The sequence below is a fragment of the Eschrichtius robustus genome, chromosome 9 (genome assembly GCF_028021215.1).
Source record: "Eschrichtius robustus isolate mEscRob2 chromosome 9, mEscRob2.pri, whole genome shotgun sequence".
NCBI lineage: Eukaryota > Metazoa > Chordata > Mammalia > Artiodactyla > Eschrichtiidae > Eschrichtius > Eschrichtius robustus.
In genome coordinates, this window is record NC_090832.1 from 122,063,470 (window position 1) to 122,079,879 (window position 16,410).

General features: G+C 43.4%; 1 protein-coding gene across 1 annotated transcript in view; it reads right to left on the bottom strand.

The window, feature by feature from the left end:
* Window positions 1–1,196: 1,196 nt before the first annotated feature.
* HMGN3 (high mobility group nucleosomal binding domain 3) overlaps window positions 1,197–16,410 on the bottom strand; it is a 30,955-nt gene continuing 15,741 nt past the window's right edge. Inside the window, exons 2-6 of the mRNA XM_068551657.1 lie at window positions 12,647–12,697; window positions 6,507–6,536; window positions 3,614–3,664; window positions 2,218–2,331; window positions 1,197–1,676 (exon numbers count right to left, since the gene is read on the bottom strand). Coding sequence (XP_068407758.1) covers window positions 1,641–1,676; window positions 2,218–2,331; window positions 3,614–3,664; window positions 6,507–6,536; window positions 12,647–12,697 — 282 coding nt within the window. The 3' untranslated portion in view covers window positions 1,197–1,640. The remainder of the gene's footprint in view (window positions 1,677–2,217; window positions 2,332–3,613; window positions 3,665–6,506; window positions 6,537–12,646; window positions 12,698–16,410) is intronic.

Genomic DNA, 16,410 nt, shown 5'->3' on the forward strand with positions numbered 1-16,410 from the left:
CTTGTTTTTGTTGATAACAAGAGAAATGCATGGAAGGCCCTGAGAAACAACAACCTTTTCCCAAGAGTCCCTGAGCAGCACAGGCAATTACTATTCTCCATTTTAAAAGATTCAAATCTTCATCTAAGAGGAATCTGCAGATTTCAGCTTTTCTGGGGTGTTCATGCAGTTACCTAACTTCTTCAGGAATGCAAACAGACAAACAAAATTACATTTATAAAACGGCTCTTCTGCTCCACTGTCCTTCCAGAAACAGAAGGACACTGCTATGGCCTGAATGTGTGTGTCCTCCCAAAGTTCGTATGTTGAAATCCTCCTAACTCCCAAAGATGATGGTAGTAGGAGGTGAGGCCTCTGGGAAGAGCTTAAGTCATGAGGCTGGAGCCTCATGAATGGCATGAGTGCCCTTATAAAAGAGAGAGATCCCCAGCCCCTTCCCCGACGTGAGGACACAGGGAGAAGTCTGAGACCTGAAGCGGGTCCTCACCTGACTCTGTTGACACCTGATCTCAGACTCCCAGCCTCCAGAACCGTGAGCAAGAAATTTCTGCTGTTTATAAGATGCCCAGTCTGCAGTATTGTGTTATAGAAGCCCAAACAGATGTAAGGAACACTATTCACAAGACCAGATTCAAGTCCCGATTTTTCTCTTTCCTGTGGGCCTGAAGTAAGTCACATACTCTCCTATTTCTTTCTGACAATACCTAGGCCAAGTCCTTTCCTATGTTGACACAAGGCTGGAATGTGGTCACATGGGTAAAGTGCTTTCAAAACTGTGAAGTCCTCAACCAATGGGAAAATATTTTAATACGAATGTGTAACTTAGTATTATTTTGAAGGTGGGAACATTTTCAAGGATGAGTCCAAGTTTATGGCTTTTCACTGTTCTGGTTTAGCAGAATGCTATCCTATTTATAAGCACTTCAATAAAATAGTGTTGTATTAAGTTTTATTATATGGTGACCATTGCGGGCCACTTCTGGTATAAAGGATATTAGACGTAATTCTTCTACGCTGGCACTCATAGATGATTTTATTAAAATAACATTTTTAAAGCGCAGAAAATTAAGAAACAATCCTATGTGACTTATTAGAGAGACCATCACAGAACAGACTGTAGAAATTCTTTACATCTTCTGCAACAATAAAGTGAAACACTGCCTAAATTTAGCAAAGACACTACTAAGAGGCAGGTATTTTGCAGGCAGGAAAACCCTTTATTTTAAACCACAAATAGTCAGCAGGTGGCCACAACTATGCACGTTTCATTAAAATCACATAAAACCTAGGTACAAAAGCACCACTGATTATTGCTCTAGAAAAACTGCATGAAAAAATTCAAATACGCACAGTAAAAACACCACAGTATGCACAGGACTAAATTTTTAAAGCAAGTGCATGGAATGCTGAATCAATTTTACAGACAGCTTCCAATATTAAACTGGTATTTATTTTACTCAAGGATGACGGGAATTTCCAAAAAGCATGACTATGAGAAGGTAAAATGTCCATCCTTATATATTTTTGTATGCCAACTAGCAGAGTCCTAAAAAATTAGCATTTACAAAATACTCGGTAAAAATAGCTTTTAAAAGTTGTCCCAAGAGGTACATAAAATCAACCCCAATTTTCATGACAATTCATTCTCCCTCGTTTACAGATTCAGTTTTCTGTGCCTGTGAAAAAAGAACGGAAGACAAAAAAGATAGAGTTACTATTAAAACTACTATAAGCCAAAGAAGAGTCCACCCCAACCAACACACACACTTTGGAACATCTGTTTTTTAGCAGCTCTACTGCAAAACCGACTTCAACTCTGGGTGTAAAACAGACAAGGCAGGAATATAGGACACAAACACTTGGCTGCCTTTATTGCTTTCTGCTTTGCAAACGACCGCGGAAGCTTTACCTGTGAGCTCCCTCGGTTCACGATAAAAAGAACACCACACTACTATCTGATGCTAGTCACTGCAAACGTGCGGAATTTTCTACTGTACCCTTAACTCTCACTGTTTCAATCTGCCCCTTTACTGACAGTGTGCTGGGTGGGGTACCTCTGGAGGCTGAGACATTAACAGTTGAGCGAGAGATGTGGATCTGCAATAATATTACAGGCAATAAAGAGAGACATTATGAACGTGCGGTCGCCAGCTGAAGGATCGAGCAATTGCTTTCAAGACACTGATTCAATCAGCGGGAGGTATTTAGGGAAAGTACCTCTTCAGCTTTAGCGTCACCATTTTCAGATGGTGCAGTACCTTCCTTTCCAGCTTCTTGCTTTTCCTCCTTCTTCCCTTTCGCACCTTTGTTAACCTTTGTTGCCAGTTCTTTCTAACAGGGGATCAAAGCACAGGGAAACAGAGTGTGTCAGACACGGTGTGATGTTGTGTAAGCTCAGCCAGCCTCCGTCCGAACACAGGGGGAAACACAAGCAAGGCCAATGTGGTGGCTTTTAGGGGAAAGTGGAAACCCAGTTCCGCTGAGATTTGAGTGAGTTACACCGAGGCACCATGAACATGTAACAGGCAGCTTAGAAAATCCACTGGACTTTGATTTCCCCTCGTGTGTGTCTTTGGTGAGCACCGTCTCTTGCTAAAGCGAGAAGTGTCTCTGCCGTGGGGAAGTAGCAGCAGGGGGACGTGGTGAAGCCAGGGCAGACCCAGCAAGAGAAACAATGCGCGTGGGGACCTGGGGCTTAAGTGACAAGAAAGCTGAGAAAGCGCTTAAAAGGAAGGCCCAGAGGAAGAAAAATTCCTGATTTTAAGACCAAGCTGGGACTTCCCTGGCGGTCTAGTGGTTAAGACTCCGTGCTTCCACTGCAGGGGGGCACGGGTTCGATCCCTGGTCGGGGAACTAAGATCCCACAAGCTGCGCGGCGCGGCCAAAAAATAAAAAAATAAAAATAACCAAGCCACAGAAATGAGTTCCACTTCCGAACTGCCTACTCACACCATGATACATACACATCGTTTCAAAAAATTCACAGCAAGGGACGATGTTCTGAAGGGCAGGGTACAGAAAAGCCATTTGGGGGTAAATTTCTTAATAATCCTGTGCCGCGGTTTCCTCATCTGCCAAACGGGATACGTGTACCTACCTCAGTAGGGCTGATGTGAGGATCTATGCATAGGATAAGCACCATGTAACTGTTTGCCGGTATTAATTATTTGCTAGTATTGATTATTACAGGATTATTATCAGTCCTCCGACTGACCTCCTCAGATCAGTTACGTGAAGTCAGAAGCCCCTCCCCACGCCTCCAGCTGTTGGCAGCAGTGTCCCCCCGGGCCCGGGCTCACCCCTTCTGAGCCCCATCTGAACGGCGTGTTCACGAGGCAGCTACCAAACCCTGCCCTGGACATGAGGCTTCTCACACCAACACGCTCTGACCTCCTTCGCTTTACGGACCAAATGGAAAACACACTCCCGGGGAAACATAAAGTTGTGCTCTCTGCCTTGGGAGAAAGCCTGTCTGTAGCTGGGGGAAGTTTTCCAGTCCATACATTGAGCCTGGATCATAAAATGTGATCGCGACTCGGATGACTCTGGGATATGGGATTATAATTTATTCACTGCTGAAAAAGCCAAAGCGGGGCGGGGGAGCACCTCTTACCTTAGCAGATGTTTTTCTTGGTTTAGGTTCAGGTTTTGGGGGAGCAGGTTTCTGCAAAGATAAATTAAGTTATACAAATACTGAAAAAAGACAACCCTCAGCCCCAAAAGGAACAGGACTGCCAAAGACAGTCCATTTTGACTATGACGTTCATTTCAAAAAAAAAAAAAAAATACGTTGTCCTATTTTCAGCATCAGGTAGCAGCAAAAAGACCTCCGCATTTCATAACTATTTTCATCCTGGGTTCTCAAGTGAACGGCAGGTGAGATCTGAAAGCCAACTCACTATTCCCCGGGCCAGAACAGCTCTCTGGGAACAGATTTAAGCTTCTGTGTCCCGTGTCTCTGTACTTCCTTTTATCACAACACAGCAGCAAGAGGAACGACTCAGGCCCTTGGCCAGATGACTCAGTGAATTCAGTCACACCGGCCTTCCGAACAGTCTAGAAATCCTAGCACCATCACAGGCAAAAAAGCCCATCGGGAATAAGAGAGCTGCCCGTGAAGTGTTCCAAAGCCAGTTCCAAATCCTCCCGTCTCTGATGCAGGTTTCAAGTGCTTGTTGAAGCTTGAGCTTCTCCCTACTTTCCTCTTCCAAGGCCAGCTGAAGGTCAGGAGAATCTCCTGCCCATCCAGACCCTGGGCTCATTTGTCCCTAGAGCTTGTTAGTAAGAACACAATTACAATGATATAATGTCCACTGTTAGCTCCCGAAGTTCAAGATCTTTCACAGACCCTATTAGCCAAAGAGCCCACCGGGCGACTCTTTTTCTCTTGCCGCGTGTGGCTCTCCCCGGTCCTGGGAGCACTGCCCCTCTGTCCCGTGGCCCCAGGCCCCTTCACACAGGGCTTCAACCCGGCTGCTTCCTAGGGGTCTGAGATGGGCACATGGAGATACTGCGGAAGTGTAAACCTGTGGTTTTCTACAGCTATCTTAGGGCAAATATTTCTCTCGTTGAGTTAGGAAAAAATTATACTTCTTTCCTGGCACCAGGGAGAATGGTTTTTAAATAGAAAACACTGCCCAGAGTCCCTCTCTGCCCCCCACCCCCAACCACCCCGTGGAGAAAAAACACATGTTCCTCCCCAACACCTCCAGATGTTCAGGATCATACAGAACCCGGCCCTTTCCATCAAGGGCATAAACTGAAATTGTAGTCGGTTCAGTTCTGGAAGATTGACCATTGGACACGACCTCTCAAATAAAAAAAGAAAGTGGAGCTTGAAAAGTAGGGACTATTTTCCTTCACCTTCTGACCACTGTAAGTGTGTACTTTGCTCCCCACATCTATCAGCTTGCACGGCTCCTACATTTTCAGGATTAAAAAAATTTTATTTTGGGCTTTGATATAGCGTATTAACATGCCCTTGTTTTCTCAATTTACAGCAAATAATGTCCTTTCATATTATTTTCTGTTAAGACAGACCTTTCCCCCAAACTCAGCATTCGTGTTTTGATGGGGCAGGAAATGATGAGGCTTTGTAGTCTATAATCCCACTGGCTCCCAAGGAGGCTCTGCCTCAGCACCACGGGCAACGACGTCAGTGGAAGGTATTATACTGCTGGTCCCTGGTGCTCAGGAAAGGCCTTATTTTAAATCTTGGCTTTTGACTTACATGATCTACCCCCTTGAAAGGCTCGATATCCATGGAATACAATGGCTTTCAGTATAATCTACAGTGAAATCTACAAAAGAGTTAAAACTTAACTTCTCAACCACAGTGAAAATTATACCACCGGACAAGCATACCACCTTTGAGGGGTTTTGGCAGAATTTGGATTAACTGGGTACACACATGACCACACCTCCTAGGTCTTAACTTCCTGGCAACTCTGACATTGCTTCCTAGGTTGGGACTCATGTGAAACACTGGCTCACCCAACCCAAACCTGGCTATACTTCTGAACTTGTGAATGGTCCCAATACCTATTTCTTTAAATTTGTGAAACAAGTTTAGCAAAAACATATTGAGAAGAAAAGCCAGAAACTAGTATTTTTTTAAAATTCAGAAACAAGTTTCCAATATCCATTTCAGCTTGGATTCCCTACACTGTGCCAGGCACAGGTGTGGGCTGAGGAGGAAATCCATGCTTCATTGAAGGTCACAGTAGCTTGCAGCTCCAGGGCTATCTAATATCGGGATACGTGCCATCAGCCAAGAGGTCAATGCCTTTCCCTCTGCGTCTCAGTGGGCAGTGCACATAAAGTAACCCAAGTCCTCCACCAGAGAGCCAGGCTGCCCTGGCTTGGCAGAAGCAGTACTGGTGCATGAGCAGGGCGGCAGGGAGGAGCTCTGGAGCCAGCCAGGAGCACGGCGTGGTGAGGAGGGCCGAGGCACACTCCCGGCCAAGGCTCACACCAGCCGGTCCCAGCTTTAATGATCTTAACCCCTGTCCTTTCCCTGGGCCTGGCTCACAGAGGGAGACCCCAGGTGGCAGAGTGGAAATCGTTACTTTTTCAGATTCTCTAGTTCTGAAGTGAGGCTACAGCCTATGGATTCAGAAAACTTTCAGAACGTCCTGACTAAGGTATGAGTCATGGAGGGAGAATTGGAATTCTTGACTCCTTTAGCAGATCAGGTATAGAATGGGAGGCTAGGACTTTGCTAACGTAATTCTTCATCTCAGGGATCCAGTGATATCAAACAGCTTCCTGGGCTTTGTATGCTTGCCAACCGGGCTGCCCACTGTTTTTCACCAACGTATCTGATCAAGTGAGTTGCTGGCAACACCAGTCAAAGTTGCTAGAAATTCTGACCCAGGTTATTTCTAAAAAGGAAATAAAAAAGGCTCCAGGGAAATACCACCTTAAACTTCCTTCTGCCGCTTTGCTCTGGACCGAGGGAACGTGTACTCGTAAGAGCTAACAACAACGGGGTCCAAAGTACTCACCGCTGACAACCTGGCAGACCGTCTGGTGGGCTACAAAGGAAATGAAAACAAAAAAACATATTTTTGGGTGATTACACACGACCAAGTTGAGTTTTAAAAATTCATTCTTACTGTCTTACTTTGTTGAAAGAACAGAATGCATGAGTCCCATGACCCTCCCCAGGTGAGCACAGTGAAACACAGTGCCCTGGGCACTGGAATATTCCAGAGGAAGTGTTCCGAAAGAGGTGTAGGCTCACGGTTCAAAGAAATGGCCTTTCGCAGTAGAGGGTGGGGTGGACAAGGAAAGGCAAAGAAGACACATTTAGGCTCCGACCCAAACTTTTGCGATAAAACTGGCAGCAAGAGCACTGAGGTGCTATTTAAGAACCAGTCCAGTCTGACTCTTGTTCCTTACAAATGGAACTAAAGCTCATAAATTAATACTAAAAGAGACTTATACAATTATGCAGAAACCGAAATAGCAGGAGTCCCCTCCCTGGTTACTACGTTAGAGAAGAGAATGACTACAAATCTTAGGCAGTTAACAAGCAAGACTTCCTTTTACCTGTAACAAAATAAACACATTTATTTATCTACGAAGTGCACATGTTGAAAGATGTAAATAATCTTTTTAATAATCTCATCTTTTCATTTAGAAGTTTACAAATTTAGAGAAACTGGGTTGAGGTTGGTATTTTTTCAAGGAAATCTCTTCTTCTTCAAGGATGGCGCAAGTTAACAGCAAAGGACATGGCAAAGAAAATTTCTAAGAGCAGAACTGTTCTAGGCATTTCAGAAAAACGCATATAGAATTGATATTCTACTTCCCACCAGCAAAAGATGGCTACCTGAGGGATTTCACTTTCTAAAAGTACAACTGCCTTTCTTTAAAAGTGTTCCAGAAGCAAATACTCCATACTTTCTGTCTGTTTTGTTCACTGCTCTATCTCCAGTAGAAGAGTGTACCACCTAACATACAGTGGATATGCAAGAATATTGGCTGAAAAAAATAAACTCAAGCTTTTCCCTAATTTGCTGCCTTAGGCAGACTTTGCCTCATTACAATAGCTTAAATGTCTCAAATAATCTTTTAAGGGGGTCAGCAAGATCCTGGGTCATGATTGCAAGGAATCATGGAATTCTCTTGTCAGTCTAGGTCAGCTGGTCAAGGCCAAAGTCAAAGAAATGTTTCTTGCCATCTCCACATAGAATAACTTTCTTGCTGAAAATAGCTAGAGGAAGCTAAAGTCATCTTTCTTTAAACTACAGAAGGAGATGAAGGGCCAGAGCCTTCCGGAATAATTTTAACCTTGGGGTCGTGTGCAAAGCTGAGCCGGACTTCAGGCTGGCAGGCAGAACGTGCCGAGTCGGGGAGACTGTGCAGGCTACGTGTTGGCTGTGACACGTCACTGCAGGGGTAAGGGGTGCACAGCATGGGAGGCGGGGCTTGTACCAGATGCTCTATGGGAATCACCACGGCGTCTGCTGGATTATCATGGGATAATTGGAACCAATAGCCATTCTGGGAACCAGAACCCGAATCCTGTAGTGCCTTTCCCGCCCAGGCTGGTTAATTGCATGTGTTGGGTATCCCCGAAGAAGAGGCAGCATTATCAGTTAAACCGGGCAGCAAGTGGGTAACCTGTGCTTCTTCAGGATGCTTTCTGAGCGTGTTGGAGCAAAGGAGCATCCTGCAATTACCAACCAGAGCTCAGCTTAACGCTTCTGTGTGGCCTCAAGAACCGCCCACACTGCCTCAAGAGTAAAGTGCAGCCGGCAGAAGAGTGCTCAGAAAGATGCCCTCTGAGAGGAAAATCGGCGGCCTCTCTGCTAAAGGGGGTTGAACAGGTCTTGTCTGAATCCCTCCCCACTTGGTGTCGCCCTGCGTGTGCCCGGTTGGCCTGCCCTCCCCTGTCTCCTATCTGTACCCCATCTGCACAGAACCCCCCTTCTCTTGCACTTCTGTAGCGGGAGCCCTCAGTAAAACGTGGAGGTAAATGGAGTGGTAAGCGCCAGACATGCAAGTGTGAGCTTGCAGGGTGCAATGCCAAGGCCACTCCTCACTTACCATCCAGTTTGGAGCCTGAAAAGGGGCCAACGGGTTAACCATTACTTATGAGGGCCTCCCTATGCACCAACGAGCTGTCCTGAATAAGATCTCATTGAAGCGAAGCCAAATCCTCTGAAAAATCCCCCAACTCTGGGGCTGTCTCTCCCCTCCCTCCCTCTCCAGGGGAAGATGCAAACACACTGAAGAGCAGAGGGATGTCAGAGCCGCCCCCAACCCCGGTCCCCATCCCCCATCCACCCCTCCCCCCCACCACCACCCCGCCCCGGGATTTCCAGAGAGACTTCCAACCAAGCCCTGCTCTGCAGGGCCTGCAAGCTGTTCCGATCCAAAAGACTCGCTACCTTTTCATAATTCAGGTCCAGTACAAGAGTTTCAAAACAAAAAGCCTAGGAAATTAATGCAAAAACAGAGTTTGCCTTTCTAGGCTGTCTAAACCAAGCCGTCTCTAAAAACCACATGTTTTACTGTAAAATGATTTTATGACTTCCTGCTAAAATTTACCAGCTCTTCTTTCTATGCTAAAAAAAAAGAGATTTCTCTTAAATGTTCCTTTTCGGTAACCATCCTAAGAGATTTTCTTTTTCACTGCAGACACGGGAGGCTGAAACGAACCTTCGCTCACAGTCAGCAGTATTGATTATGCACCAAGTGTATACACCTTCCTGGAACATTTCATCAGCTTTCACAAGCTTTCAAATCTATAAATGACTGGACCATATATATACCAGATATAAAATAGACCAGACTGCTCTTTTGCCCTCTTTCAAACACTAGAATTAAAAGTATTCATTTAAGACTCAGGCTGTGGGGAAGAACTACTGTGAAAAAAAAGATAATAAGAATTTCTCCTGAGAAACCACAAGGATTTACTGTAGCGCACAGGGAACTATATTCAATATCTTGTAATAAACTACAATGGAAATGAACTTAAAAAAAGAATACAGATATATACACATATGTGTATAACCGAATCACTTTGTATGCACCTGAAACTAACACAATATTGTAAATCAACTATACTTCAATTTAAAAAAAAAAAAAGAGAATTTTTCTCCATTTGTTGACTGTGAATCCTCAGGAAAAGTGGCCAAAAGAGCAGTTCTAAGGGAAAAGAGGAAGGTTTTTAGAATGACAGATCGCTAAGAGTTACAGAGACAATGTGAGGGTTTGTCACTGTGGTACACAGGTGCTGGGCACAATGGTATTATTCAGTAAGCATTTATTGATTACCTGGTAATTCCCCGGGTTGGAGAAAATTACGGTGAATGCTACTATGAAAGACGTGAAGTCTTTCATTTTAATGTCCTGGTTGCAAAAGCAACATAGAAATCTAATCTCAATATGACAAAATTCCCTGGGAGAGCTAGATGCAAGTAGAATCACTGGACTTTGCTGAATACTGCTTGAAACATATGGGCCATTTCATTGGAATTCAGAAGCATATTTATTTTTATGAGATTTCTTAATGCTTCTGAGTTTCACCATGTACTTCCAAGCAAAGCCCACAAGTCAAGTCGCTTTTAACTTTCAAAAACAAATGAAGAGCTAATTAGAATTTCCCTTCTTTGCAAAACTGGGAAGTGGGGCAAGATGTGTATCAGGGCCTTGGCTGGAGAATGAAGACAGAGAAAAGGCACTGGGTGATCAGATTTTTTTTTTTTTTGGCCGTGTCCTACGGCACGTGGGATCTTAGTTCCCAGACCAGGGATCGAACCCATGCCCCCTGCATTGGGAGTGCGGAGTCTTAACCACTGGAACGCCAGGGAAGTCCCATGACCAGATTTTTATGATGACCCCAAAAGGGGCTTGAGGATAGGGGATTTTGAGTCAGAAGACGCAGACATCTTTCCTGATTCTGCAATTTACAAGTTGTGACACCTGGGGAAAATCATGCATTTCTCTGCGAACCTTGTTTGCTCTCATCAAATGGGGATAATAACTCCTATGTGTTGACCAAAACAGCGCTTCTCTGACATGAATTACTCCCTCTCATTGCTTTCTTTTTCTTCATAGCAAATTTTCAGTCACTTTTTATTTACTGTCTCTATCCCCCTAGTACAATGGAAGCTCCATGAAGGCAGAGATTTTTGCTCCTTTTGTTCACTGTGGAATCTGTGCTGCCAGGTGCATTCAAGTGCTCCCTACATTTTTTGTTTGCTTTGGTTGGAATGTCTCTCTGAAAATGCTGAAAGGCTCTCTGCCCTCATTCCAGGGTTATTTTAAGGATCAGATCAAACCATGGAGGTGACAGGGCTATGAAAACTGCCCAGCGTAATGACTGTAGCATATTGTTTTGGTCATTTATCGTCCAGATACTACACTCTGCACTATGCCCTTCAAATATCATGGAGTGGAAGATGATTTTCAAAAGGGGATCCCCCTTTGTAACTGATACCTATTGGCTGTAGCCTAGGCTGTGCACTCTCATGACATAACTAGCAAATTCAGTCAATTCACTGGGGGAAAAAAATCAATCAATATACGGTCAGACAGTTCTTACCCCAAAGCACCACCAACTAACTGACCTTTTCCCTTTTCAAACAACTATGTTGGTGTCCTGAAGGCAAATCACAAGTTTTAATCTGGTGTTGGCTTAAAGGACAGGAAAAGAGTCTTTTCTAGGAAAGACTTTTGTTAGCAATAAGATAATACATGTTATCAGATAAAATACTAGAAGCAATAATGTAAAAATATAAGTAATAAAAATTCTGGGGTAAAAGAATATGCATAAGACAGTTGTATAAGCAAAAATCTTTTACATGTATTCTAACCAGCTTGATGGTTTTTAGTGTGGAAGGGAGGGAAAGGCTATTTTCACTATCCAAGATCTGCTGTGTGTAATCGTTTCTAGGTTTTCTGACTGTCAAATCAACTTAAATAGCAGTCCCCAAGGAGAAACCCAAATGTATTTTGTGCCCAAATCTAAAAACATTAAGGGGGTATTACACTTAGCCAACTGTCCTACAAATTGTATTTTGCCATTTTCAAGAAAATTCAAGCATTTGAACTTTGGTATGATAACATTTTTCGGTTGGTTCTAAGCATTTGTTTAGTGACTTGACTTTGGATCACCAACTTTACCTCCCAAACTCTATGTTAGACACTGAATACTGGGTAAATGGATGGTGGGGACTTGGCTATCGGCAGTTCCGTTTGTTTTGCTTTTAAATGATTTCTTTACAGATTCCGTTAAAGATTTTCCATTCGGCAGAACGAACTTCCTTGTACAAATCGTGTGTAGGGGTTTTGCTCTCATGACAACCTCTGAATTATTAACACAGTATGAGTCACCCAATCAAAGAATCCGTAACTAGATATTGTTTTTGTCTCTCCCATGACCCCTTTTGGTTTATAAGTTCAAGGATTAGGAGCTGCAGTTTTTCCACACACTGTAAAGCTCTGTGCAAAAGGGAATGGCTGTCATCAGAGTTACCATCTCACTTGCTGCTTTTTTAGCTCATCTCCTTTTAGAAGTTCATGATATGACCACGGAAGGTCAAATGCAAGCATCTCTTCCTAGCTTTCTGGAGATTTCTGTATTTTATACAGAGCTTCTGTGACTCATTCTCTAACTATCCCAAACCCTAAGAATTTTCCTGATTAAAAAAAAAAAAAATTTAATATTTTGACATTTTATGTATCCTTCATAGTTTTTGACTTTAGAGATGACTCCTTTTAGGCAAATATTCAGAACCCTAAAAGTAATCTATAGTTCACTCACTGGAGCACAGAATTTATTAAATCAAGTCTTTCATTTCCTTGCTGTGAAAGGCCGACTTTGTTCTCCTTGATGAATTTACCTATTATCTCGCTCTTTGCCCAGAAGGAATTCTCAGTATCCCTTTTAACAGACAGCAGCGCCAACAGGTAGAAACATAAACAACATAGCAAGTGGAAAATGCCTCATGAGTGCCCCTAACTGAAATCTATCCAGGCTAAGGGAGGCTACACAGCCACACTTTTATCTCTGGTTTACGTCGTCTCAACAATCTGGTTTCAAAGAGTATTCATTCAGATGTAGACCATCATTAACGATATTAAAAATTCCAGTTAATAATTAAATACAGGATGTCAAAGATACACTTACCTCCTGTTTAGTTACTTTGGATCCATCCTTGCCCTCTGGATTCTCTGGAGACTAGAAAGAAAGAATTTCGGTGAATTGTATTGAAATTGGAAAATGCATATTAAAAGACCACATAAGCCAATGATATTCTGCAGGGAAAAGTAAGTTTGTAAGAGGATATGTTTCACACACACACACACACACACACACACACACACACACACACACACTGCATTTATCTGCATAACTGCTCTAAGATTATACCAGGAAGTATTGCAAGAACTGATCTGAGCCCCTGTTCTCAATGCACATTCACTCTAAGGAATTTTCGTTGATCTCTTGCTGCCCGGTAAAGAACAGGGACCCAGCAATAAGCAGCAGGGGTGCCTGGGACCCAACACATGTTCCAGTCACTTTGTTTCCCTAAGGTGAGAGCAGGGAAAACCTAAGCCAAGCGCAAAAGCGTACTTTCACCCCATACTCGCCTAGCCTTGATTTCTAGCCCATTTCTTGATATGACTTGATACATTTATCGTGAGTTCCTATTTTTCCATCATCAGCTCCAGGCTCTCTCCCACACTCCCAGCCTCGGTAGGACGGCCCAGCGCCCGGCCACCCCAGCCGATTTCTTTCCTGATTTTGATCCATCTCCGGGGGTGGGGGCACCCTCCCACTCTCACGACAGCTCAAACCTGACTCACAACAGGGGAAATACACTTAGATTTATGAGGCACATCAGTTATCCCAATATATTTTTATTGGCTAAAGACAATAAATAAGATAAAAACTATTCAACTAATTAGAAAATTAAAACTATTTAACACAAGATAGGAACGGAGTTCCCAGGGTGAAAACATACAAAGAGCAAACGACATTTGGCATAAATGTTTGGCTTAGGAAAATAAAGCAGCTATGTGGCAATGCCTCATCTAATAAAATGAGAAAAACATTCAAAGCTCCTAAAACCCACTTTTTGCTGGGGTTGGTGACACTGTAAATTAATATAATATTTTCAAAGAACAGCCTGGCAATATGAAAAAGACACTTAGGACTAATCATATAATGACCCAGTAATTCCAATTATGGAACAAAGACTCAAAGAAAGAGTCTTTGTAAAAATACGGTTTTGTTTGTACTGTTTCTAATATGAAATAACTAGAAACAACTCACATGATCAGTAAATAACAGAGAAATGTTTAAATAAATGATATAATTACTAATGCAATGCAATTAAAAATAGGCTATGTGAATACATGGAATGTCCACATAAAGTTAAGGCTAAATTTGAACACTTAGACTATAGGGAAATCCCTGGCAGTCCAGTGGTTAGGACTCTGTGCTTTCACTGCCAAGGGCCTGGGTTCGATCACTGGTCAGGGAACTAAGATCCCACAAGTCGCACAGCACAGCCAAAGAAAATAAATAAACACTTAGATTATAAAGTAATATGTAAAACACAGGTCAGAAGTAGATAAAGACTTTGAGAAAGACAAAAGCTTTTCTTCAAGACACAGTAAACCTTCTCTTCTTCCCTGGGGCTGCCTGTTACCCACTGTTACCCACCGTCTACCGATTCATCTCTCTTCAGAACCTCCCAGATCCATGGAGCTCTCTCCTGTTTCCCAAATCAACCAATTATTTTTCCCTCATCCATGGAATCTTCTCTATCATCAAGGAAAACAAAGCCTCTCTTTTCTTTCTTGCTTTTTTTAAAAAATTGTGTTAAATTTCTTGGTGCAAATTTCTATTTATTTATTTATTTATTTATTATTTTTTGGCCATGCTGCGTGGCATGCAGGATCCTAGTTCCCCAACCAGGGATCAAACCCGTGCCCCCTGCAGTGGAAGCTCAGAGTCTTAACCACTGGACTGGTGAGGCGGGGGGGACGGGGTGGAGTCCCAGAACTTCTCTTTTCTGTCCCCACTCTCTTGCAAAGAATGTCTGGCTCACAGATCTCATGCTATACCAGCCAGCTGAGTTAGAGACAGAAAAATCTTAGAAAATCGAATCCCTAGGTGAGCCATTTGGCTTTGCTCATTTCCACGGTTACAAACTTGACCCTTCTGGGCACAGACCAGATCCTCTGTTGTCTAAAGTGCTGGGCTCTCATTCTTACTTATCAGGCCACTCAGTAGATTCAATCTGGGGTACCCTCCAGCTGTAACTGATAGGCTTTTAAAGAAGCAGCACACAGCTACTACTGATGTTAAATGACATTAAAAAATTTTTCTTAAACTGATGTTAATGACATTATGTTCAATATTCTTCTAGGCAGTGGATTTGTGACAGCAATATGACTGAAAGATCACTCTCTAAACACTGACCTAACAATGTTTGTACTGGATGCAAATTATTGAAAAAGAGAAACTTGGAAAGACTCCACCAACAAAGCAGGTATAACTGAAAATGTTAATACTTTCAGATGCATGAACGAACAAATGAACCTAAGACTGGAGATGGGAAGAGATACAACTCCAGCAAAGCCCAACCTCTCCATAAGAGCATTCTATGAACAAGCACATAGCAAACTGCAAGTCAGGAACAACCCAAGTGATCTTCACCCTGGGATCAGTGGGGTATTGTGGCACACATGCAGGTCAAGACACTGGCTTCAATCTTGGCTCTCCACCTAGGAGCTGTGTGATCTGGGGCAGTGACTTGATCACTGTGGCTCAGTGTCTTCATATGATAGATGATAATGACATCTAACTCAGAGGGTCATGTTTATGATCAAGCCAGATGTTGGGGAGAGCATTTCACAGACTGAATCGCTATACAGATGTTATACAACAAAATATATGTCTTCTGAATTATCAAATATGACATACCATATTCAACAGAGCCTTGAGGTTGAGCACATTTCCTTACATCCAGAGTCCCTGCAACCTTGTCGTCTGTTTTTGTTACACAGAGTAACAGGTACACGATTTTGGAAAGACCTACCGTTTCAGGCTGTCTTATCACACACTCTGTCCACCGTTAACACTTAGCCATGAGGCTGGAGAGAGCAGGAGATCATGGTATGAAGGGATTAAAAGAGAAGCCCGAAGGTTTTGTCCCAAGGGATCTTGAGGAATAAAAACAAAGAAAAGGGAGAAATGAGGCTTGGGGGTGTACATAGATGATCTCAGATGTACTTCAACCACCTCGCGGGCTGACGGGAAGGATGAAGTGAGTTAGACGGGATGTGGGGAATTCCAAGGCAGAGGGGTTCTTGCCCCACTCCTCCAGACAGGGCAGGCTTATGCTAATCCAGTTGGAACCCAGGATGGTCAAGAGGGCAGAGAACCATGGTCTAACAAAAAGATCTCATTCACATATCTGAGGCTCCTTCAGCACCCAAGTGGAAGGGGACTGAGCTGACAGCCAGCAAGGGGTGGGGGACACACTTGGTGGCCTGATGGAGGGCACAACAGGGATTCTGGGGGAGTCGGAAGCACCACTGAGAGATGACCTGAGGGCAAGCTGGCAGGCAGGGGGATCACTGAACACCTGGTGACCCAATGGAGACACAAAGTCAGCCAAGAGCATGAAATCTGGCAAAAATCAACAGGTAGTTGAACTTTTTAAAATTACAAGTTCTGAAAATTAAAGTAGGCTCGTTGAAACAAAAAAACCTCAAAACATAAACTCTAGAACAGGGACAGTAGAAGAAAGAACGAATTGTCACGGGCTGCTGAGGAATTAGCCCAGAATGCGGGAAAGAGCAATGAAGAGATAACATGAAAGAGAGGTTAGGAGACACGGTGGCTAACCGCGAGGTCCCACACGTATCTAATAGACA